The sequence below is a fragment of the Sarcophilus harrisii genome, chromosome 4 (assembly GCF_902635505.1).
Source record: "Sarcophilus harrisii chromosome 4, mSarHar1.11, whole genome shotgun sequence".
Taxonomy (NCBI): domain Eukaryota; kingdom Metazoa; phylum Chordata; class Mammalia; order Dasyuromorphia; family Dasyuridae; genus Sarcophilus; species Sarcophilus harrisii.
The window spans coordinates 269,284,901-269,309,976 of record NC_045429.1 but is presented as its reverse complement, the minus strand read 5'-3'; the positions used below and the strand labels follow the sequence as shown (position 1 = coordinate 269,309,976).

Below are 25,076 nucleotides of genomic sequence, written 5' to 3'. Positions count from 1 at the left end.
TTGAACTCAGTCATCGCTGACTCCAAGGCCAGTGCTCTATCTTGTGTTATCTAACTATCCTGGCTTATTTTTCCTTATAGGAGAAAAAATAAATTTGGAATTTCTTTTTCATTGTATATAATACAAAGAAGAGTCTATAAAGAAATGATTCTTTTTATACAGCTATGTTTCTTATAATTAATCAAATAAAAAATATAATATGTTCATGAAAATTCCATGCTTTCCATATAGTAATTTTAATTTACCTTAGGTAGGTGTGAAAAAGCAATACCTTTATAGTGCTTTTTATAGTTTATATAGTTTGGGGCAGCTAAGTGGCGCAGTAGATAGAGCACCAGCCCTGAAGTCAGGGTGATCTCAGTTCATATCTGGCCTCAGACACTTAACTCTTCCTAGCTGTGTGACCCTAGGAAAGTCACTTAACCCCAATTGCCTCAGCAAGAAAAAAAAGAAAGAAAAATATAGTTTATACAGTTTATAGTATTCTTTTCTGGCTTTTTTTTTTTTTTTTTTGTACCCTTTATAATCTTTTTCCAGATTTGATATCTGAGTACTTTCTTCCTACCCCAAATAATAATAATATATTAAAATGCTTTTTATAGCATTTTGCTCGTTTGAATATTTTACTTATAACCAAATTACAATTTCTACAAAAACCCAAGTAATTAGGTAGTGTTCATTTTATAAACAACAAATAAACAAGAGTTTCAGTTTTCTCAGAATGCCCAGTGGCAGAACCAGGAAAAGGATCAACATGCTGTCATTACTGAGGCTCCTGGCCAACAGCCAATGATTTTTATAATCTTCAGGTACCGGGAGGCCAGTGTGGAAGTGATGAAGGTGATGTCTCGTTTTGCTGTGATTGAGCGTTCAAGCATCGATGAGGCCTACGTAGATCTAACTAATGCTGTACAAGAGAGACTGCAAAAGCTGCAAGCTCAGCCTGTCACAGCAAACTCTTTGGCAAGCACCTACATTCAGGGGTTTCCCCATGGCACTAGGGCCCTGGAGGGGTCTATTCAAAAAGGTACTTCCATAACAACATAGTAATACTGTTTCCTGCCTTTGGAACCTGGTTTCCTCAGACATGCTAATTCTTAGGATTAATTTTTACAGATAAATTTGCATTCACTGAAAAGAAAGTAACTTAAAAAAAAAATAACACTTGGAAAAGAGACTCACCTTTCTATTCCAGGCAGAAGGAATTATGAAATCAGAAAGAAGTCAATTTCTTTTAGATTTGTCTGGGGCAGGCTACTGTTATAAATAGGGAACAACATCTGAGCTTCTCTTTTTCCTTTTTATTTGTTTGTTTTTATAATAGCTTTTTATATTTCAAAATACATGCAGTCCAAAATTAGTTTTCAACATCCACCCTTGCAAAACTTTGTATTCCAGATTTTTCTTCATCTCTTTCCTCTTCCCTCCCTTCCCTAGATAATGAGTAATCCAATATAAGTTAAATATGTACAAATCTTCTGAACATATTTCCATATTTATCATTCTGGATAAGAAAAATCAGATCAAAAAGGAAAAAAAAATGAGAAAGAATAAAACAAGGAAACAAACAACAACAAAGGTAAAAATACTATGTTGTGATCTACTTTCAGAGTCTATAGTTCTCTTTCATGAGGTGGATGGCTCTTTCCCTCACAAGTCTATTAAAAGTGCCTTGAACCAATTCATTGTTTATTTTTCCTTTTAAACTTAGTTTAGTGTGATGTCATTGTAATATTTTGTCAAGTTCATTACTGGTAGAAAACTCACCTCCATGAGATTTTCATGAGAATAAAATAATGGGGAATCTTTGTGAAAATGCTTTGATAAATTAAAAGCACTAAATAAGGTAAATAACAATTGTAAGTTTAAAAAAAAATTAGACAAAGGGAGGCAGGTAATATAGTCAGTGGGCAGAACATTGGACTTAAATCAGAAGAGACTGGTTCAAAATCTACCTCCAACATTTACAAATGACAAACATTATTTAGTTGCTCTCAGCCTCAGTTTCTCCCATAATAATATAACATGTAATAATATCTTCTTTAGTATTTGTCTCATAAAGTTATTGTGAGGATTAAAGAAGATAATAGGCACAAATCTCTTTACAGATCATTGAACTCTGAAACTGTAGGACAAAGTAAATATTAAAAAAGCTTTATTTTGCCTTTGATTACAAGGACTTGTTATATTTCCAGAATCTGTCTCAGAAAATTCAAAGAATAGTATGTTGTATTGTTCTTAAATGTTTCTATATTAGGACTCTTATTAATTCCCCCAAAGCCTAGAATTCTGTGTTCTAAAGCCTTTCATTCTAGTTAACAAGTGTTAACAGAACATTATTATGACTAGCTTTCCCTTTATCAATAACAGGCACAATTTTTATACTCTTAGAATACTTTTGTAACATTATTTCCATTAAGATTAGCCATTTCATTAGAAAATGAATATTGGATGCTTGTTGGCTCTAAATTTAGGAAACTGTCTAGACACAAATCTGTAAGGAGTTACTCCCTTGGGGAAGCTATTCTGTAATTCTGTAATTGTTGTCAGAAACTGTGCTATTTCTAAATAAAAAGGTCTAAAGCTAACCTGAGAGCCAGGAAACCTCACTCTGATTTCAGAGCAACCAATTAAATAAACATCAAGCGCTTACTGTTTGATAGGCACTAGGAATTTAAAGATAAAGAACATACAACTTGTTAATGGAAGGAAAGACATGTACACAAATAACTATGTTACAAAGGACAAAATGTGGAAAGTACAAAAAAATTTTCCAGTCAAATTACTGTGAGAGAGAGATAACTTCAACTGCCAGGGTAAAGGTGGGGATATCAGGAAGACAGGGAAACTCAGGAAATGCTTCATGAAGGATACAGCATCTGAGAGGGGCTTACAAGGAAGGGACAGGCTTCAACAGACAGTGAAGTCAACTTGGGAAAAAGAGCGTTCATTCTAGGTATTAAGGTATGCTATAAGCAAGAGCACGGTGACAGAAGAAGGCTGAAAAATAACAGGAGCTAGAAAGTTAGTCTAGTGTAACAGAAACATGCTATGTAACACAGTTATATGAGCTAAGGCTAGAATAGTGAACTGGAGCCACTTTGGGGATGATCCTTCTAATGTCAGGAGCCATTGAAGGTGTTCTGAAGATATGAATTACATTCTCGGGTCAAGGCTTGGGGGCAGCTAGATGATAGAGTTGGTAGAGCACCAGTCCATAGTCAGTAGGACCTAAGTTCAAATTAACTTCCTAGCTGTGTGACCCTGTGTGACCAATTGCTTCCAAAAAAACAAAAAATTAGGGACTTGATTTAGAGTGAATAAAGTCAGTCAACTGGCATTTTTTAAAGCATTTGCTTAAAAGTTTCTAGGCACTGTTCTAAGAACTAGAGGTATAAAGAAAGACCAAAAAGGGAGATGAATGGGACATATAATTAGGGTAGAATGAAAGTAAAATTAAAAGTCTAGTGCTGGAAGGGTACCTAGAGGTCACCTAGTTCAATCCTCTCATTTTATGCTGCAATATGGGAAGTGTCAAAGGTGACTCTTTGTGAGTGTGTGAGTAGGTGTGAGTAGGAAGCTGGCAATTCCACAACAGAAATAAAGTATTTTAGGGGGAAGAAAAACTTTTGGGAGAATTCAACAAGATTATTTGATAATCAATTCAGGCTAGTTCTAAGAGTCTTGTGAGGGAGAGAGCCAACATCTGCACCCGAGAGAGGTCTGTGGGGATCACAACATAGTATTTTAACTTTTTTTGTTGTTTGCTTTTTGTTCTTTCTCATTTTTTCCCTTTTTGATCTGCTTTTTCTTGTGTAGCATGATAACTGTGGAAATATGTGTAGAAGAATTGTACATGTTTAACATTTTGGAATACTTACTGTTTAGGGGAGGGAGTGGGAGAAAGGAAGGAAAAAAAAAATTTGGAACACAAGGTTTTGCAAGGGTGAATGTTGAAAATTAACTATGCATATACTTTAATAATAATAATTTTTTAAAAAGAATGAAGTTTTAAAATTTGGCCGTGTTGATCAGGTGCTGATGGCCCATATAGGAAGATATAATGCAGCAGCTGTTTGGAAATATAGGATTAGACCTCTGGGGAGAGGATGGAGTTGGAGGCAAAAGTTTGGAAGTCAGATGCAGAGAAGTGTTAATTGAAGTCATGAGACTACATACAATCACCAAAAGAGAAAAAGCAGATTGAGAGAGAAAGAGGAGAAGGAGGGTCAAGGACAAAGCTTGAAGGACACTCATATTTTAAGAAGTTGAGCCAAAGGAGAACGTTCTATTCATGCTTTACTGTTTTTAGGTGTTTGGTTAGTTTTTTTTTAATGTTGATGAGGGTTAATTTTTATATATATGAATCTATTGTTTTATGGCATTTATTGTATAGAAAAGGAGTTGGATTTTTGTTCAGTTGTGTCCAACTCTTCATGACCCCTTTTGGTTTTTCTCTGCAAAGAGACTGGAGTGACTTGCCATATTCTTTCTCAATGACTTGTCAAGGGTCACACAGCTAGCTAGAAAAGCTAGATTTGAACTCAGGAAAATTGAGCATTCCTGACTCCAGGCTCTATGCACTGTACTATCTTGCTGCCCACAAAATTACACAGGACTCAGTACTGAGGAACAATAAATAACCTCAGTGGTTAAAGTTTATACTGACATTCCACTGAAATAGAGGCAAATCTGATGTTGAAACTTTTATTCAGGTTTTCTTTGCTAACTGTAGAAATTCTATTTAACTACATTATCTATGAAATCTAACCTTAGATTTTCAGAGGGTGGTGTTTTTTTTCAGGGTTTTTTTTTAAGTGAGTTGTTTAGTAGTAAAATAAAAGGAATATTGTACTTAGTTTCTCGAAAGATTAATTCTGAAATAAAATTTTCCCTCCTAAAAGCTCCTCCAGCACTGTTATATAGCTGGTTTCTTTTAACTAAAGATTCCACTTACTTTCTTCTTCCTGTCTTATTCATTCTTTTAGCCAATAAGCATTTATTGAAGGCTATATATAATTTTACTTAAAAGTACCTTTAATATGCATGAATTACAGCTATAAAGACATCTTTCTGTTCAACACACATTATCTTGTTCAGGACACTCTAGGGAGTGTTGAGGATAAAAAGAATAGAACAGTCCCTGCTTCCAATGAATTTATATTCTATCAAAGGTACATAACCTGTACACAAATAAAGAATACAAGGAAAAAAAATAAGGAAGAGGAGAAAACTAAGAGATTAAAGGTTCCTGGGGCTCAGGAAAGTTAGTGTCAAGAGTGGAGATTTGATTCAGATTGTGTGTGTGTGTGTGGGGGGGGGGGGAGGAGGAGAGGGGGGGGGGGGGGGGGGGGGGGGCGGATAGAAGTGAAAGGATATAATGAATGGTGGGGACAAAGAGGCCAGAGAATCAAAGGTGACAGGACAGGACGGGTCAAAGTTGAATTGTTCAAAAATAAGGTCAAAACTGTGAAGAGAGGAAAGCAAGTTTGGAGCAAGTATAGTGGAATGAAAGAACAGGGAGCCATGGAGTAAGCTATGTCTGACAGGAATTTAGGTTTATGTTTGGAATGAAATGAGAAATTCCAAATTAACCTAACAGTTAACAAAAGTAAATATACTTAGTCACAGTATGGATTCAGCATTGATTCAATTAGGCACACATTTTCATTCTTCTGTATTCTAATTCCTTGTGGATTGACTTTTACCAGGAATTTATATCTCTGGTTTCAGCCTCAGCTTCTTATACCAATTAAATCTTTTTTTTTTTTTTTTTTTTTTGATAAATAGCTTTTTATTTTCAAAATACATGCAAAGATATTTTCAACATTCACCCTTGCAAAACCTTGTGTTTCAAATTTTTCTCTTTCCCTCTCCCCCATACTCTCCCACACATGTAATCCAATATGTTAAACATGTGCATTTCTTCCTTTAAAAATTTCCACATTTATCATGCTGTATATAAGAAAAATAAGATCAAAAAGGAAAAACAAATGAGAAAGAAAACAAAAAGCAAGCAAACAACAAAAAATCTGAAAATACTATTGTGATCAACATTCAATTTCCATAGTTCTCTCTCTGGGTGCAGATGGCTCTCTCCAGCACAAGTCTATGGAATTGGCCTAAGTTACTTCATTGTTGAAAAGAGCAACATCCATCCAACTTGATCATTACATAATCTTGTTGTTGCCATGTGTGATGATCTCTTGGTTCTACTCATTTCACTCAGCACAAGTTCATGCAAGTCTTTCCAGGCCTTTCTTAAATCTTGCTGATTGTTTCTTATAGAATGCCAATTAAGTTTTAAGGAAAATTTCAGCACATTTTAAGGAAAAAGTAGCCTACCCTTCATTCATTTTAAGAACATCTAGACCACCTTATATGGTAGCCTTAATAGATGTTGCCCCTATAAGCATAAGGTATAAAAACTTTGTGGGTGACTGAAATATACGTAGCTTGTGGCAGCTAAGGAGGTTGATGAACTGGGAGGCCCCAGGGTATTTGAAAAGACCTCACTATTAAATTGAAGTCTCAAAGTATCAGAACAAGGATTGGATTGGAGAGTTAGAAACTTTGTGTCAAGTACTAAATTCCTTAAGACAGGAAATAATGATCTGGAAGGCAGTAGATTATAGTATCAGGTGAACTGAAATAGACAGATGTGGTGAATCCTGAATGACTAGAGATTGCTGAATGATGGTAGTGGTACAATGGAGAGCCCAAGGTATGCCAAATTCCTCAGGTTGGTTCAGTGTGTTAAGTCACATTGGAAAAGGTACAATTTGCCCTGGAAAAACTGGCCCAAAGATTAAACATCCAGAGAAATCCAAGTTTCTGTGAGAAGTAAAAAGAATGCAAAAAGAGATCAGATTGAAGAATACTTTAACAGTGGAGCTGAGATTTGAGGAGACACAAATGAAAAGAAGAAAGAAAAATAGGAATATATCCCTTTTAATATTTAAAGTTAATAACGTTACTCATGAAAGGAGCAAGGTTCATGGAATCTCAGCATTGGAATGTATCTCAGGAACTGTCTAGTGCAATTTATACCCAATAAGAAACGTCACTGCAATCTTCTTGATCAGTTGTCATATAGCTTCTGCTGGAAGATCTTCAATGAAGGTACACCTGTCATTTCCTGAGGCAAACCATTTCATTTCCAGATAAGCCTAATTAACCATTAGGAAGTTTTTCCTGGTAGAAATGGTAAAAATTGCTTCTTTGCATCTTCCACACATTGCTTCTGACACTAATCCTCTAGAGCCAAACAGAAGAAGTTGCAATTCCTTTTTCACATGACAGCTCTTTACATATTTGAAGACAATTATGTTTTCATTGAGACTTCTCTTCTCCAGGCCAAATAAATGCTCTAGTTCTTTTCACAGATATTCCTATGACATGGACTCCAGGCTTCCTTCCATCCACTGGGTCCCTTCTTTTGAACATTTTCCAGTTATCAATATTCTCCTAAAATTGTGACATCTTGCACTCCAGTTGCAGCCTAGACAAAGGGTAGAGTGGTAGCAGCAAAAACAAGCAATGTGGAATATAAAGGGGCCAAGAATCAAGGGTGACAGGACAATGCAGAGATGAATTGTTCAACAACAGGATCAAAACTGAAGAGAGAAAAGTGAGGTTGGAGCAAATATAATGGTTTCAGGCCGGGGGAAGCCAGGTCTGACTCAGGTTTATGTTTGGAATGAAATGAGAGATTCCAAATTAGCCTAATAGTTTACAAAATTAAATATACTTAGTCACAGTGTCTAGATAATAAAGTAGTTGCTAATACAGGAGTCAGACTAATGCATGCTTTCCAGATGTCATTTCTGTACTGCCTTTCTTTAAACTACCAACATCCAAATGACTTTAGTTATTTTTTATCCTATTCATTCTAACTAGTATTACCTAATGTCCTATAACTCAACCCCTTAAATATTTAATCAAGTTTTACTTCTTTAAAACTATTAATTTAGGATTGAGTAACAGGAAAGTACATTCACCAGTCTCCAATCTGTCTTATTTGACTTTTAAATCACTTATCTAAAACCAGGGTTGTGACCTATACCTCTAAAGTTATACAAAATGTATTACCAGTCAAGATGGTGGAGAGCAGATATGACTTTCTATGACATTCTCTGACCTTCTCTGAAACCAACAGCAGATTAAGCCTCTAAACTGGTTTTGAAGTCAAAGAATCCATTCTCCAGTTGATAAATGGTCAAAACATATGAACAGACAATTTTCAGATGAAGAAATTGAAATTATTTCTAGTAATATGAAAAGGTGCTCCAAATCACTATTGATCAGAGAAATGCAAATTAAGACAACTCTGAGATACCACTACACACCTGTCAGATTGGCTAAGATGACAGGAAAAAATAATGATGATTGTTGGAGGGGATGTGGGAAAACTGGGACACTGATACATTGTTGATGGAATTGTGAATGAATCCAACCATTCTGGAGAGCAATTTGGAACGATGCTCAAAAAGTTATCAAAATCTGCGTACCCAGCAGTGTTACTACTGGGCTTATATCCCAAAGAGATCTTAAAGAAGGGAAAGGGACCTGTATGTGCAAGAATGTTGGTGACAGCCCTCTTTGTAATGGCCAGAAACAGGAAACTGAGTGGATGCCCATCAATTGGAGAATGGCTGAATAAATTGTGGTATATGAATGTTATGGAATATTATTGTTCTGTAAGAAACAACCAACAGGATGATTTCACAGAGGCCTGGATAGACTTACATGAACTGATGCTAAGTGAAATAAGCAGAACCAGGAGATCATTATATATGGCAACAATAAGACTATATGACGATCAATTGTGATGGACTTGGCTCTTTTCAACAATGAGTTCCAGTTGTTCAGTAATGAAGAGAGGCATCTATACCCAGAGGGAGCACTGTGGGAATGGAGTGTGGACCACAACATAGTATTTTCACACTTAGTTGTTGTTTGCTTCCATTTTGTTTTCCTTCTAAGGTTTTTTTTTTTCCTTTCTAGATCTGATTTTTCTTGTGCAGCAAGATAACTGTGTGAATATATATACATATATTGGATTTAACATATATTTTAACATAGTTAACATGAAGTGCATTACCTGCAATCTAAGGAAGGAGGTGAGGGGAAAGAGGGAAAAATTTGAAACAGAAAGTTTTGTAAGGGTTAATGTTGAAAAATTACCCATGCATATGTTTTGTAAATAAAAAGCTTTAAAAAAGAAAAGAAAAGAAACTTAAAAAAACAAAATGTGTTTACCAGCATAAAGTTGGGGCTATGATTTATTTGACTGGATTTTGAATGCTTTTCCCCCAAACCAGGGATAGGATCAGATGTGAAAACAGGGGTTAGGAAGGCAGATAAGAAATGACTTTGTTTGGCGTTCTATTTAGAATAGATATACTTTATGCTTCCTGTTATTGGTGACAATCTGCAGGTTGACTCAAAAGAACATATATTTAACCATGAGAATTCATGGTTACATTGAGAATCCTTCTGTTTGGAAAAAGCAGTAGGAATTCATTGCTTTGAATACCATAGATGGAGCTTTTCTTCACCTGATTCTTCAGTCTTATTCAGAAGCTTTTTAAGCTAAGTTAAAACCACACTTGGTCTGGCTTACCTACACAAATATTATTCATGTACAATATTTTTCAAATGTCAGGGCCATTTAAGGCACACACAAAGCCTGAGGTTCCTGGAATAAAAGCAAAGTGCAAATCTGTCTGTACCTCATGTTGTCTATCTTAGTAGGAGTCTGGGTATCTTTTATTCTAGTAAACTAGCTTATGTCCATAGAATCTGTGCACTAATGACTTTTCCTCTTACAATAATTAAAAGCAGCACTGATTTGAGGTAGAGCATATTTTATTTATTTTGACGCCCTTTTACTTCTTTCTCAGATGAAATTCGAAAGCAAGGAGTAATCCAGTGGCTTGAGTCTCTTCCCTTTGACGACTCTGGCTCTCCAGACCTGCAGCTCACTGTGGGAGCAGTAATTGTGGAGGAAATGAGAGCAGCTATAGAGAGGCAAACTGGTTTTCAGTGCTCAGCTGGGATTTCACACAACAAGGTGATGATTAAAGATTTAAAGAGAAATTTAAATTTAAAGAGAAATACAGTATCTTTGTGAAATTTTGTGAAACAGGAGCAGCTAGGTGGCGCAGTGGATAGAAAATCGGCTCTGAAGTGAGGAGGACCTGAGTTCAAATGTGGTCTCAGACACTTAACACTTCCCATCTCTGTGACCCTGGGCAAGTCTTAACTCCAATTGCCTCAAGGGGAAAAAAATTTGTGAAACAAGAGCAAGAATGGTAGGACCATTTAGATAATTATGAACATGTAACAACACATTGGTCCAAGTATAAGGAAGCACTCTCCCCCTAAATCTTAATTCGTATGAAACTTAAATATAGCTGATGTTTTTTAGTCTATATCTATTAACCTTCTTTTAAAGAAACCTCAGTTTTTGCAATGTAGTTTATATTCAAAAGTTGCCTATATTTGGACCATTGTAATTTTTTGAAAATAAAATCCCCTCTTTGCTTCCTTTTGAAACCTAAATATGAGCCTCAGTATATCCCCAGTGTGCTAAAAATCAGAACTAAGTAAACTTATTTTCAGGAAAAAGGGGAAGATTATTACTGTATTATTTCTGGCTATAGATATCCTATTGCCTCTTTGTACCATATAATCTCATCATGCATATTCTGAGCTCCACTTTCCCTCCCTATTTTCTAATACAACCAATAAGAGATATGTGTACAATAAAATCTTAAGTATCCAGACCAAATTGAAGGATGCTAATCTGACTTGAAGAGTTTAAATTATAAGTGTTTTTATTATATTTATGTACATGAAGTAATTCAAACAAGGCTAATAAAGTATTGCCTGATGTAAATATTTAGGATATTTGCTTAAATCAATGTAAATAGTTGTTTTTACTTAGTAATCTGTAGTTGGAAACATATAACACAAGTGCTTAAGTATCTTTGAAACTTTAAATAGTCCCTTTGAAATATTATTTGTACCATTAATTTGTTATACTTTAAAAAGAAAGGGTTGATAAGTAGCATGTAGATACCAGTCAGATAGATACTTGATACCAGATTGACAGAATTATGGGGGAGGATTTGGAGAAAGCTGAAGGTGGAAGAAATGTGGGAAGAATAGTGAGAGTGATGAGAACTCTGCAATTTTTTCCACTGAGGATATGAGAAACAAAAGTTTAGAGATCTTGAGTTTCAGGTTTTGTTTTTGTTTGTAATCTGCAAACCATTAAGCTATGGCTACACATAGCTAGAATGTTTCTGCATTCACTAGCCCTTTGTGTGGGTGAGATTGACAGTAATGAAATTTCTCTGCTGTTTCCATGCTTCAGGTCCTGGCAAAATTAGCCTGTGGACTAAACAAACCCAACCGCCAAACTCTGGTGTCACATGGGTCTGTCCCACAACTCTTCAGTCATCTGCCTATTAGTAAAATGTAAGTATTTAGGGAGCAATTTTCTCTGTATTCAAACTTGAGTGAAAGTGGGCTAGAATTCTACTCTGCCTTTTGGTGGGAAAGGAGGTAAGGGGCGAAGGAAGAGGGCAAATCTATATAACCTGTGAAAAATAGGTTGCCAGAAGATGAGGGAGGTGAAAGAAAAGGAAGATTGAAGGAAAGTTTCGAAAGCAAACAAATTGAACTGAATATTCATTCTATTCTAGATTATCTAAGGTACTATGTGGACAAAGAATACCATAGATAATTGAAATCATCAGTTAATGTAACTTTCTTCCTTCCCATGATACTTTTTACCAAAATGTTTACAAAACATTTACAAAAGGTTACAAAATAAGAATGTTCCTTCCTTCCTTGTCTATTATTTTTGGAATTAACTTTTTTCCCCAATTAACAACCATGTTCTTTTCCTCCCATTCCCATCCCCCGGAAAACAAAAAAGAACAACAAAACTCTTTTTAACTCATGCAGAGTCACAAGTAAAACAAGTTCCCAAGTTAGTCATTTCCAAAAATGTGCATTCTGCCTACTTAGTCTATATCTACCCCTCTGTCAGGGAGTATATTGCATTCATTATCTTTATGACCCTCTGAAGCCATGGTTGATTATTGGGTTAATTAGCATTCATAAATCTTTAAAAATTATGTATTTTTACAATGTCATTATAGAATAGGTTGTTCTGGTTCTGTTCACTTCACTGAATCAGTTCATGCAAATCTTTCCAGTTTTTCTGAAATTTCCCCCTTTGTCTTTTCTTATGAAAATAATATTTTATAATTGAGTGTTTATTCAGTATTATAAGACACATAATGATATATAAGACATAATTCTTTAACCTCAAAAAGTTAACCCTAAAGATTTACACCCCAAAACTTGAATAATAAGTATAAAATTTGAATAAAGACAAGGCAGTTGATGATCAATAAGTTATTGGTATAGGAATTCAGAGGATAAAAGTCCTATCAACCTGAGATGGTCAGAAAAGGTGATAGAGGAGGTTGAATTTTAGCTAATTATAAGATTTAGATAGCACAGGAGGCTACTAGAGAAGTGAAATGAGGGGCTTCAAGCCACATAAATAGGATAGATCTGGATTTAAATTCTGGCTGAGACATTTACTAGCTATGTTACCCTGGACTTAATTGTGATTTTGTTTGTTTGTTTGTTTGTTTGTTTTTTTTAAAGCTTTTTATTTTCAAAACATAGGCATGGATAATTTTTCAACATTGAACTTTACAAAATCTTGTGTTCGAAATTCCCTCCCCTCCACTCCTCTCCTCCCCTAGATGGCAAATAATCCAATATATGTTAAACATGTTAAAATATATTATATGCATACATATTTATACAATTATCTTGCTGCACAAGAAAAATCAGATCAAAAAAGGAAAAAAATGAAAAAGAAAATAAAATGCAAGCAAACAACAAAAAAAAGAGTGAAAATGCTATGCTGTGATCCACTTCAGTTCCCACAGTCTTGTCTTTGGATGTAGATGATTCTCTCCATCACAAAATCATTGGAACTGGCCTCAATCATCTCATTGTTGAAAAGAGCCATGTCAATCTGAATTGATCTTAATTGAGTCATCCTTATCTATCTTAACTTCTCTGGGTTGCAATTTCCTTGTCTATAAGAAAGGAATTGGTCCTTTCTAGTCTAAATGTGCTGTCCAAATGATCCACTGACCCCAAGTTTGATTTCCTTTTGTCTGCTAACCAGTCTAAACCTTAATCTGTATAATCTTTGTTTTCTATTTCCCTCTCTTGGCAGCCGTAATCTTGGAGGAAAGTTGGGGGCTTCTGTTATTGATACCCTGGGGGTGGAGTATATGGGTGAGCTAACCCAGTTTACTGAACTCCAGCTCCAGAATCACTTTGGGGAAAAGAATGGGTAAGTAGTTTATTTATATGCAGGTAATTTCTTTAGAGTGATGCTAATTTCAGTACAGAAAATTTCTCTGGACAAAAGCTCCCAGGAAAGCTTTAGGCTTGTCGTCTCTGGATTGCTGTGGGTTGCTTTGACTTAAATATCTTCTTTATTCTTTCCTCTCATATCTTTGGGGAATTTTTAATGAAAAAAATCAGTTCCAGCCCATGGCTATTCCTATTCTGCTGCCTCATTTGTGCATGGTATTGAAATCACAATGATGATAACTCACATATATGGCACCTTAAGGTCTGCAAGGCACTATCCTCACAGTAACACTGCAAGGCAGTTGAGGTAAAAAACCTGATTATAGTATTTTAAAATTTGCAAAATACTTTACATATAGATCACAGCAACCTTGTGAGGTTAGTACTGTAGATGTTACCCACTTTAAGGAATAAAGGAAACCTGAGAGTCAGAAAAGCTGTGGAATGGAAAATTACTCTTTTATTATAGGTATAGGTTCTGTTAGGATACACATACATTAAAATCTATGGGAAAGTACAAATACTAGCTTGGATTTAGAAGAGTTTGCTTCCATGATTGAGTACACTAAAAGTTCTCTGGGAAGGACAAAACCCATTAGTGGACAATTTTTTTTTTTACTTTTCTTTGCCTTAGGGAAATGGGCCAAGGACTAGAGTTTACCTTCAGCTTTTATCCTCTTTTCTCTTCACTAGATCCTGGCTGTATGCCATGTGCAGAGGGATTGAACACGATCCAGTAAAACCCAGACAATTACCCAAGACCATTGGTTGTAGTAAAAATTTCCCAGGGAAAATAGCGCTGGCTACCCAGGAACAGGTAGGCAGACATCCTCAGGGAGAAAATGCCATTTTTACAGATCTGTTGCTTAGTCAGGAATCTAATTGTACTAAGCAACATTGTAGAATATGAAGGCAATAGATATTCCTTTTAGACCTTGAAAATTGATGTTAAATTTTGAATTTATTAAATTCGTTTTTTTCTACCCACAAGTAAATAAAACGATTAGAATTCTAGTTGGAATTTTTCATTTTTGAAGTTTAAAAGTGATAGCCTGAAGGAATTTTGTGCTGCGTTTCACAGGGGTGTGATGTGCCTAAAATCCATCAGATAGAATGTTAAGAGCACCTACAAAGTGTCTTAGCACTAAATAGTATTGATTAGTGGTAAGATTTGAATAAGTTAGTGGTCCTTGGGATACTGCCTATATCTGTGCAGTTGAAGGCCTGAACAAGTCTGGGCTATCTGTGTCTTATCATGTTAAGTTCACTGTTGTTACTCATGAAATTTTGAATCCCTTTTGCAGGTCAAGTGGTGGCTTCTCCAGTTAGCCCAGGAGCTAGAAGAAAGACTGATCAAAGACCGAAATGATGTAAGAAACATTTTCTTCTTTCTACCTTTATTATGGATTTGGAGACATTCTAGAAAGCTTGTTTTTGAAACAGAAGTTTTGAATCTAGAACCTTTGCTGAGTGTTTTTCAGATTTAAAAGCAGGATTGCCATTCCCTTCTCCCTCACTTTCCTCCAAGCATCATTATATTTAAGCCTATTTAAAAGGTTAAAGTCTCTTCCTTTCCCGTATCACAGTGGTCCTCTCATAGAACCATTAGAACATAGTTCTCTATTGTGCTTTTTCCACATACTCAATGCTGCAATCCTGAATTACCCAGTAGCTTTGGAATATTTCTGCCAATCTTTGGCCCAGGGTCTAATTCTAACCACCAGCCCCCTGGGAAGTAATACTGGGATAGGGACACTAGTCTCCAAAAAAGTGGTCATGGGAAAGGAATAACGCAGTATTGGAATTAGATTAGAGATAAAGAGTGGGAGACCACCACTATTTCTTTTTGCCTTGTGAAAAGAGTGGCCATCCACTAGGTTCTAGTTCAAGCTCTGCCTTTGTGTGCCCTTGGACAAGTTGGTCCCCAAACATCAGTTCTTTCATCTGCAAAATGAGAAGATTGGACTAGGTGACCTTTTATGGTTCCTCAATTCTATATAGTATTTTACCATTTATTTTTCTGAAAAAAATATGGGTTAACTCACAGTGTATCCAGAATACTATCTTTTAACTGGCGATGTGGGTGTCTATATTAAAAGGACAGGTAGTGCTACCTGTGATAGTGAGATTGGTTTTGTTGGATCTGACTTTGACCACAAGATGTCACTCTTTTCTCACTTCCTTTTTGATCTAATCTCAAATTAGAAAGGTAATGGAGACTGGGTTAAGGACTATCCTGTGATTTTTTTTTTTTTTTTTTTTTTTTTTTTTTTGTCCCCTTAATAATAGTTATTATTTTACATAATAAATTTAGCTCTTAGCAATACAGTGATCCAAGACAGTTCCATTGCACTTGGGATGGAAAATGCCATCTGCCTTCTGAGAGAGAGAGGTATAAAAAGCAAAAACAAACAATAACAACCAAAGACTTAATTTAGGCAGCCATGGGGAGCCACTGAAGGGTTTGGGAGGATCTAGGAAGATGTCCGGGCAGCTGGGTGAAAAGTAGATTAGAGATCATTTATGACAGTAATCTTAGCAATAGGCTTTGAACTGGAGAGGTTTCTTGGAATCACAAAATGAAAAAACTTGAGAGTTGAAGGGGATCTCAGGGTCATCTAGTCCAGCTTTCTCATGTTACAAGAGGTCCAAGGTCATAAATTGGCTCACAGATTTAGAGCTTGAAGGACCTCAGAAGTCAGTTGGTCCAGCTTGCTCATTTTCCAGAGGGGGGTTGTTCTGGACCAGAGAGGAAAAATGTCTTAGGATTTGACCCTAGCTCTTCTCCTATTTCTGTGTCCTTCCCATTGCTTTTTAGATGTAAAGTTCGAGAGGAACACCCACATAGAGACACTTAATAAAAAGTTGGCAATCCTGTCCAGAGCTTGGGCAAGAGGGGTTAGTGGGAGCTTCGGCCTACAGCCCTGACCTTATCTTGTGATTTCAATAGTTTAGAGAGCTTGAGGATTTAGGGAACTTGATCCATCCATGTAGGTAGGTAGTCACCTTCTCTGTAATTTGTGAAAAGAGTTGCCTGTAACATTGACATGTTAAATAACTTTCATATCACAAATTAATGTATTCTTAAGCCTCTAGTAGTGCTTTAAAGACAGATTCTGTCAATTAAAATCCTTCCCAGAGAAAAGAAATTTCTTTCTAGAGGGGGTTACTTCAGAATTGAGCCCTACATAGATGAGAGAAACAAAGTACATATCTGAGAATATTCTGGAAAACTTCTATGTAGGGTTCAAATTTCTCTTCTCTACAGAGGGTTTTAACATGTCAATGTTAAGAGACAACTCTTCACAAATTGCAGAGAAGGTGTTATAACTCTAGGTTTTGATTGTTTCTTTTCTCTCCACAGAGCCATTATTTCTTATTCCTCTATTTTATTTCTTTTCCTTACATTGGTAAATATAAATCCTTTTTAATTTAATTTGTAGTATCTTTTAAAGTTGGCTTTGTGGAACCCTATTTGAACTGCAGCAGGTATGTGGTCTAATGGATAGAACACAGGACCTGGATCTTCCTGAATTCAATTTTTTTTTTCTCATTTCCTTATCTGTAAAATGAGCTGGAGGAAATGGCAAAAACCATTATCTTCACCAAGAAGATCCCAAAAGGGGTCATTTAAGAGCGGGATATGGCTCAAAGAGTTGACTGAACAGCAACAATTTGAACTGGGGCTCACCTCTACATATCTTGCCACAATATTTTGATAAATTAGGTTAAAACTTTTGCTTTTTTTTTTTCTCTCTTAAAAAATATTCAATATTATGAACATCAGCAACTTTTGGATTCCTTGAATTTAAGGATTTAGAAAGGGTTCCCTTTTTAATTTTTCCTTGTCACTTCTTGAAGATTATGCATTAAACAGATTTTTCTAAATTGTATTTCCCACCAATATTACAAAATCAGAAGCAGGTAAACTCAGCATCTATCCTCACTTATTGGAGGAGCCCATAAAGGACAAGCTTCATTATAGAACCAGTTAATACTACTTCTTGCTTTTTGATTGGACACTTCTTTCAGACAGACCCTTTCACAAACATGTAGACTGTTTGCCATTTCTTGAGCACACATGGCATATTTTTGCTCTTTGCCTTCACTCATGCCAGTTCTTTTGTCTTGAATGCTCTCCCCTATATCTCAAAATCTTCATTATCCTTAGATGCAGTTTAGCTGCTACCTCTTTCTCAGGAGCACTTGTTTTGCACTAGAATATGTACTGGCTACATATTGCCTTTTATTATTTTTGTTTTTGCTTATATACTTGGTTATAAATTCCTTGAGGGCAATCTTTGTATCTTCTAGTGCCTGGTCTAGTGCCATATTAAGCATCATTCAATCAGCATCAATAAATATTAGCATCAGCATTGTTTCTTGATTCCTTTCCCCTGTTCTTGGCTCTCAGCCTTGGACAGTTCTTTCCATCCAATCTGTCCTGTTGACTTTCCTTACATTTCCTCTGCAATATGTGATGTCCAAATGTGTATCACAGCTTCACTTTTGCCTTCCTCTTCCCTCTCACCCACAGAATGACAGAGTGGCCACACAGCTGACAGTTAGCATCCGGGTACAAGGAGACAGACGTCTCAGCAGCCTGCGCCGCTGCTGTGCTCTAGTCTGCTATGATGCCCATAGGATGAGTAATGATGCATTTGCTCTTATCAGAAACTGTAACACTGCTGGAATCAAAGCTGAATGGTGAGTTCCTTTCTCTTTACTGTGAAGATAGGTCAGGGGCAACTAGATGGCACAGTGGTTAGAGCACCAGCCTTGGGCTCAGGAGGACCTAAGTTCAAATCTGGCTTCAGACACTTAATAATTCCTAGTTGAGATACCTGGGCAAGCCATTTAACCTCACTACACATATGCATGTGCATGTTCATACACACAATAGGTAAACGTCCTAACTTTCACATTAGATAGAATACAATAACTGGCCACTGGGGTGGACTCCAGTATTTATTGGTAAATGATTATTCGTCTGCTTAGCAGAACTCCACAACCTAGAGTAGTGTGATCATATGCTCCAGGAGGAATGTAGAGCTGCAACTTTCTAAGCCACAGTTTTTCCCTCTTTCATCCCGGATATTTTTATTCCCGTAATTTAGTTAAAAGATTGAGAATGAACTGAGGCTAGCTGTTAAAAGCCCTACTGCAGACAAATCATTGTGTGCTTGTATTGTGTCACCTAGGAATGAATCATTTAGGGAGAACACCTGAGAACTTTTCTACCTAATTAGCATAACTTTAAAGTATCTGTTTTCTTTCTCAAAGGTATTTCTAATTGTATCTATTAATAATGTGGGTCCACATTCCTCTTTAGTCTCAAGCTCAGAATAATCTATCAACAAGTATTTATTAAGTACCTACTATGTTTCAGTCTCTGCTAGGTGCTGGAGATACAAAGACAAAGAATGAAATAATCCTTACTGACAAGGTGCTACTAAACATTCTAATAGGAAAGACTACAAGCTCACATGGTAGAAATCTAAAGTAATAAACATATAAAAAAATAAGAGAGGGAGGGCATTAAGAATCAAGAAAAATCATCTTACAGAAGATGGTGCTTGAATTCTTAGGTGGAGATAAAGAAGGAATGCATGTGAGGGGGAAGAGCTCAACTGGTAGGACACAGAGACTGAAATGGAACATCCTGCAGGATGCACAGAAAGAAGGCTCATTTGGTAGGGCCACAGGGTATGGGGGAGGAAGTAATAACCAAGGAGACTGTAAAGATAGGTGGAGCCAGATCATATAGAGCTTTAAATGCTAAGCAAGAGCAGTTTATATTTTATTCTAGAGGAAATAAGAAGCCAATGAAATTGAGTGGAGAAGTGATATAATCAAAACTGCACTTAGGTGGCAACAGTATCAAAAGTAGATTGGATTAGTAAGAGATCTGAGGCAGGAAGACCAATCAGAAGAACTTGCAATAATTTATATAAGAAGTTATGAAGGCCTGAACTAGTTGGTAGCTGTGGAAGTGTACAGAACAAGGTTAACTTTGAGAGAGATGAAGGAGGTAAGAAATAGTGAAACTGAATGGATATATTGGATGAAAGAAGAGTGAGACGTCCAGGATAATCCTGTGGTTATAAATCTGGATGATTGGTGTCTTTTTAGAAGAAGATGAGTTTAAGTTTAGATGTATTATATTTGAGATGTCTTCTAGGACATTTAGCTTAAAATGTCTTAATAGGCAATTGGTGATTTTTGACTCAACCTCATGAGAGAGTGTGTGTGTGTGTGTGTGTTGATTTTTAGAATATCCTATATAACTGAGCCATTTGCATAGAGATTAAACCCATGGGACTTGATGAGCTTACCAAGAGACAAAGTAAGGAGGAACTTTGGGAAATTATTTGAGTTGGAATTAGTTAGAAAGCCAGTTAGGAGAATAACCCTGAAATTGGCTTACTATGACCATATATTTTGGATTGAATGGAAAATGTTGATTTCATAGATTTTGAAGGAAGAGAGTTTGCTGAGTGGTGGACTTAAAGGGAAAGTCTGAAAGTAACGAGGAGTAAGGAGTATTCTGACCCCCTTTCCCAAAATTAAAAACAGTGGATTGATGAGAACCAGTACTAGAGAAGATAACTAGAAACATCCTCTTCCCCATCATTGGGGAACCAGACCTTAGAGAGGGCAGCTTAGTGATATTCTCAGATTTAATTCTACTTTTTACTGATGAACTTCAGATAAACATGAAACATGAGAACTAAAAAGAGACTTGTTCTGGATTGTAATGATGTAATGATCCAGATAACATTAATCCAGATTCTGACACCAACAGCAGTTTGGATATTCTAAGACTGGGGTCTGATAGCTATATTTAATCTTCCCTGATGAATTGAATCAAACAAAAAGATTCTAATTATCAGGAAGATTAAATCACTTATTATTCTACATACTTGGCTATTGGCTTTTATGTATATGATTACAAAAAATAAATTGTGGCTAATTAGTTTGTATATATAAATCTATTATACTGTTGGAATTATCAATGACCTTTTAATAATCCCCCAAAGAACTATTCCCAGAAGTCCTTTTTGTAGTGGCAAGTAACTGGAAACTGAATGGATGCCCAATCAAATGGCTGAATAAGTCTATGGTATATGAATATTATGGAATATTACTGTTCTGTAAGAAACAACCCAGGATGATTTCTGAGAGTCCTGAGAGACTTACATAAATTGATGCTAAATGAAATGAGCAGAGCCAGGAGATTATTATACATGGCAACAGCAAGATACAAGGATCAATTCTGATAGACATGGTTCTCTTCAACAATAAGATGATTTAAACCAGTTCCAATTGTTCAATGATGAAGAAAGCTATCTACACCCAGAGAGAGGACTGTGGGAACTGAGTGTGGTTCACATCATAGCATTTTCACTCTTTTTGCTGTTTGCTTGCATTTTATTTTGCTTCTCTTTATTTTTTTTCCTGGTTTGATTTGATTTTTCTTGTGTGGCAAGATAATTGTATAAATATGTATGCATATATTGGATTTAACATTATTTCTACTATGTTAAACATGGTACATTATTTCTACCATGTTTAACACATATTGGACTACTTGCCATCTGAGGATGAAGGGGAAGAGGAGAGGAATTGGAACACAAGGTATTTCAAGGATTGTCCATGCATGTATTTTGAAAAATAAGCTTTGGGGGAGGGAAAAGATATATGCCCAGGAAATGTCCTGCTTAAGACAAATTAATTAAACTGGGGCCATAAGTGGACAAGCACTAATTCCCAAAGAATAATGTCTATAACAGCAAGTGGTTCCTGATCTTGACCTTCAGAAGAAACACATCACCGAGATGAGACCTAGAATTAAGATTGTTCCATGTAGGCAGTCAGAGGACCTTGTCTATCTACAGCAGGCTTGAGGACCACCAGAAGGAGAAAATACAATCCTCTAAGTATTCACATACTAGGATAAAGCTTAGAGGTTTCTGCCTAAGTAGTGATTTTGAATTTTGGGACACCTGAGTTCTAAATCCCACTTCAGCCACATGACCTTGATCAAGACACATCTCTTCTGATCTTCAGTATCCTCGTTTACTTAGTACAGGGATTGAACTAGTTAACCCCAACATCTCTTCTGTCTCTAAATACAGATGTTACAGTGGGCTCTGTGAAGTGTGTATTATAGTAGATCTGTAGTATCACCTGTTCTGCTGTTCTGTGGATATGTGCTGTGTATCCATGCCTTTTCATCTGGAGGCCTTTTTTTCTAGATCCTGGGAAGAGTATATATGTGAAAATGAAAAGTTCTTGCTCTTTTCTCAGAATATCTTGAGTTAGCTGTTGCTTACTAGTGTTTTTGTGTTAGAATGTTCAAATCCCAAATAATTTCACAATACCACCTGATAATTTGTATATTTTTCATATAAAGCCTTATTCTAGAATTTAATTACCTGTAAAGGCAAAAAAAAAGTCCTACAGATTTAAATTTAAGTGAATTTATTTTTAATAACAGTAACCCACATCCATATATGACTTCAGTATCTACAAAGCACTTAACTCAAAACAACCATGTAAGGTAGCTAATGCAAGCATATTATCCCCACTTTATAGGTGAAGAAACTAAGAATTTTCCAACTGGGATTCAAACCCAGGCTTTAGAACCCATCCAGGAGAGTAATTACTGTAGTGCCAAAATCTTTTGATTATAAAAAAGCTATTCCCATAACATGAGATCTGACCAGAATAGAATGTATTAATGTAGTAATATTATGAAAAAACTTTTGGACCAAACATATAATTTTATTGGTGGTGACACCACCTCTGTATCTTATCATCTTAATGTTGTTATAATCTTAAATGTTGTCTCAAGCTCTGAGAAGATAAAATACCTTGCCAGGGGTAATACTGCCAAATATGAGGATTATCTATTTAAATGAGTCCTCTTACTTAGAAAATAATATCAACTCTCTTTTCCCCCCTAGAAGATATTTGTGTAAAACATGAGAAAGCTTATTGGATATTATAGTGAGGAAGTAAGGAAAGCTATAAAATTGTTTTCTTTCATAGTTCATGGTCTACAAAGAATAGGGAATCTCTCAGATATGAGTTGAAATGTTCTATATAAAAGTAGTAGATATGATATTTCCATGTTTTTCAGCCTAGAATTTAGCTAATATCTTTTTGGTTATCTTGGCTGCCAGGCGCTGCATCAAATATTGACCCACCCAGGTCCATACTGTGAACTATGATCGTAACAAAATAAAAATACAAAACAAAGACTATTTGTATAATGTATTAGCTGTGTTGTCAGTGAATGGTATTTCTTTCCTGGAGTGTAACCATCATCCCCAAGTATATGGGATTTGAATATTATCTTCACCTAATCCCTGAAATTCAGATTTGGTACTAATCCTTTTTTATTCTCTGCACAGGTCTCCTCCTCTCACCATGCTCTTCCTTTGTGCCACCAAGTTCTCTCCTTCTGTTCCACCATCTTGCACAGACATCACCAGCTTTATGAGCAATAACACATCTCTTCAGAAGTCAGATGCTGCCACTTCAAATTCTAAAGCTCTGGACTGTGGTCCAAAGGGTGTAGCTACTAAGAGAGCCACCAGTTCTCTGGAGTTGCTTTTCCAAAAAGCTGCAGAAAAGCAGAAAGCCAAAGAGGCCTCCACCCCAGCTTCTACCATTCAGGTCCCTGCATCCAGTTCACCACTGAAATCCTCTTTACAATTTTGCTGCAACAATACAACTGAAATGGAGCCCTTCTTTAAACGAAAAAATAGGGAGGCCCAAACATACCCACATCTTCATAATGGCTTTTCTGCTCCTCCCCCTTCACAAAATTCATTGCCTGTGGCTAGAAACATCACCAAAACCCAGTTCTCCCCAGAAGAGCCAGATCACGATGAGGTACTAGAACCTAAACCTTCCACGGCTCCTCTAGAAGAAATGGTTTTGGCCCAGTGTGGATCAAGAAGACTTGGTTCTTCTCTGGACAATGCTGGCAAGGTAGCTACTGGTGGCCCACCTTTTCCAGATGCCGAGGACCAGATGTGCTGTGAGAAGTGTGGCTCTTTAATATTAGTGTGGGAAATGCCTGAACACATGGACTATCATTTTGCAATGGAACTACAGAACTCATTTTTGGGACCCTGTTCCGGGTCTCCAGTTGTCCTTGCTACCTCCCCTTCTCAGATCAAGAGAAGTCCCAAGAGCTCCTTGCCTTCAAATGCCAAGCGCCTCAGGCCTGAGGGTACCCGAACATTGGAATCATTTTTTAAGCCATTAACACAATAGCTCTGGCTCAGGGTTAGGCTGGCCCTGGATTTTATAATTTTTATCTGGAATCCTAGAAATGGAAATAAATGATTGTGACTTTTAAAAGGAAATCCATAAGAAAACTTTTTTAGGATACAGAAAAATTTATTTTTACAACCTTACATATGATTATTCTGGCATTCCTTTTAAAGATGCAGTTTTTCTAATTGGAAACCCTAGTGAGAAGACTTGAAATTAGACTTTATTGATGCTTATACAGTGCTTGCACACCTGGTTACTTGATATAGGCATGCTCTAGTTAAGGTAATCCCAACCTGTTTTTTTCATGGTAATGTTATAACCAAAAAAAAGGCACAGTAATGAATTATATAGTATAGTTTGGCTGATTTCTTACTATAACACTTTCTATGTGATTAATTTCCCCTTGAAAGCTTTATTTCATAGCACTAATTAATGGTATCAGGCAGGATATTTTTATAGTAACTAGATCAGTTAATGGCAAGTATGGGTTTAACAACAGCAATATTTCTCAATAGCCTCCAATCCTAAGAGTTTTCCTTTCTATTAAATATAGTGGATTTATCGGTACAAATCAGGAATTCTAGCCTGTTGGAGAATGGATTTTAAAGTATTATGCCACAATCTGCAGAAGTTTGGAAAGTGGCTCCACCCTACATAGATGGATACCAAAAGACCAAGTCTATAAAAGGGCAATTGTTTGTCACCTAAATTTCTATCCTTCAAGACCTGAATTATTAAGTCTTCCATGAAGTTTTTTATAATAAATACTGTTTGATAAAACTAATGCAGACAAGATTAGAAGGGAAGCAATATATTGGGAAAACATTTTTTACATTTAAGGATACTGATAGAGGCCTCATTTCTAATATAGAGAATTGACTCAAATTTATAATAGTTCAAGCCATTCTCCAATTGATAAATGGTCAAAGGATATGAACAATTTTCAGATGAAGAAATTAAAACCATTTCTAGTCATATGAAAAGGTGCTCTAAATCACTATCAGAGAAATGCAAATTAAGACAACTCTGAGATACCACTATACACCTGCCAGATTGGCGAATTGTTTGAGAAGATGTGGGAAAACTGGGACACCAATAATATATTGTTGGTGGAACTGTGAATGATTCTAGCCATTCTGGAGCGCAATATGGAACTATGATCAAAAAGTTAGCAAACTGTGCATACCCTTTGATCAGCACTGTTTCTATTGGGATTATATTCCAAAGGTATTTTAAAGGAGGGAAAGGGACCCACATGTGTAAAAGTATGGCAGCCCTCTTTGTAGTGGCCAGAAACTCGAAACTGAGTGGATGCCCATCAATTGGAGAATGGCTGAATCTTATGGAATATTATTGTTCTG

At 36.2% G+C, this 25,076-nt stretch overlaps 1 protein-coding gene across 3 annotated transcripts in view; it reads left to right on the top strand.

The window, feature by feature from the left end:
- POLH (DNA polymerase eta) overlaps positions 1–24,385 on the top strand; it is a 39,415-nt gene extending 15,030 nt beyond the window's left edge. For all 3 annotated transcript variants that reach the window (XM_003769109.4, XM_031964786.1, XM_031964787.1), the window contains 8 exons: positions 810–1,027; positions 9,906–10,075; positions 11,384–11,487; positions 13,280–13,399; positions 14,116–14,239; positions 14,727–14,792; positions 17,960–18,129; positions 22,842–24,385. In XM_003769109.4, the coding sequence (XP_003769157.1) occupies positions 810–1,027; positions 9,906–10,075; positions 11,384–11,487; positions 13,280–13,399; positions 14,116–14,239; positions 14,727–14,792; positions 17,960–18,129; positions 22,842–23,712 (1,843 nt within the window). In that variant the 3' untranslated portion in view covers positions 23,713–24,385. The remainder of the gene's footprint in view (positions 1–809; positions 1,028–9,905; positions 10,076–11,383; positions 11,488–13,279; positions 13,400–14,115; positions 14,240–14,726; positions 14,793–17,959; positions 18,130–22,841) is intronic.
- Positions 24,386–25,076: the final 691 nt, after the last annotated feature.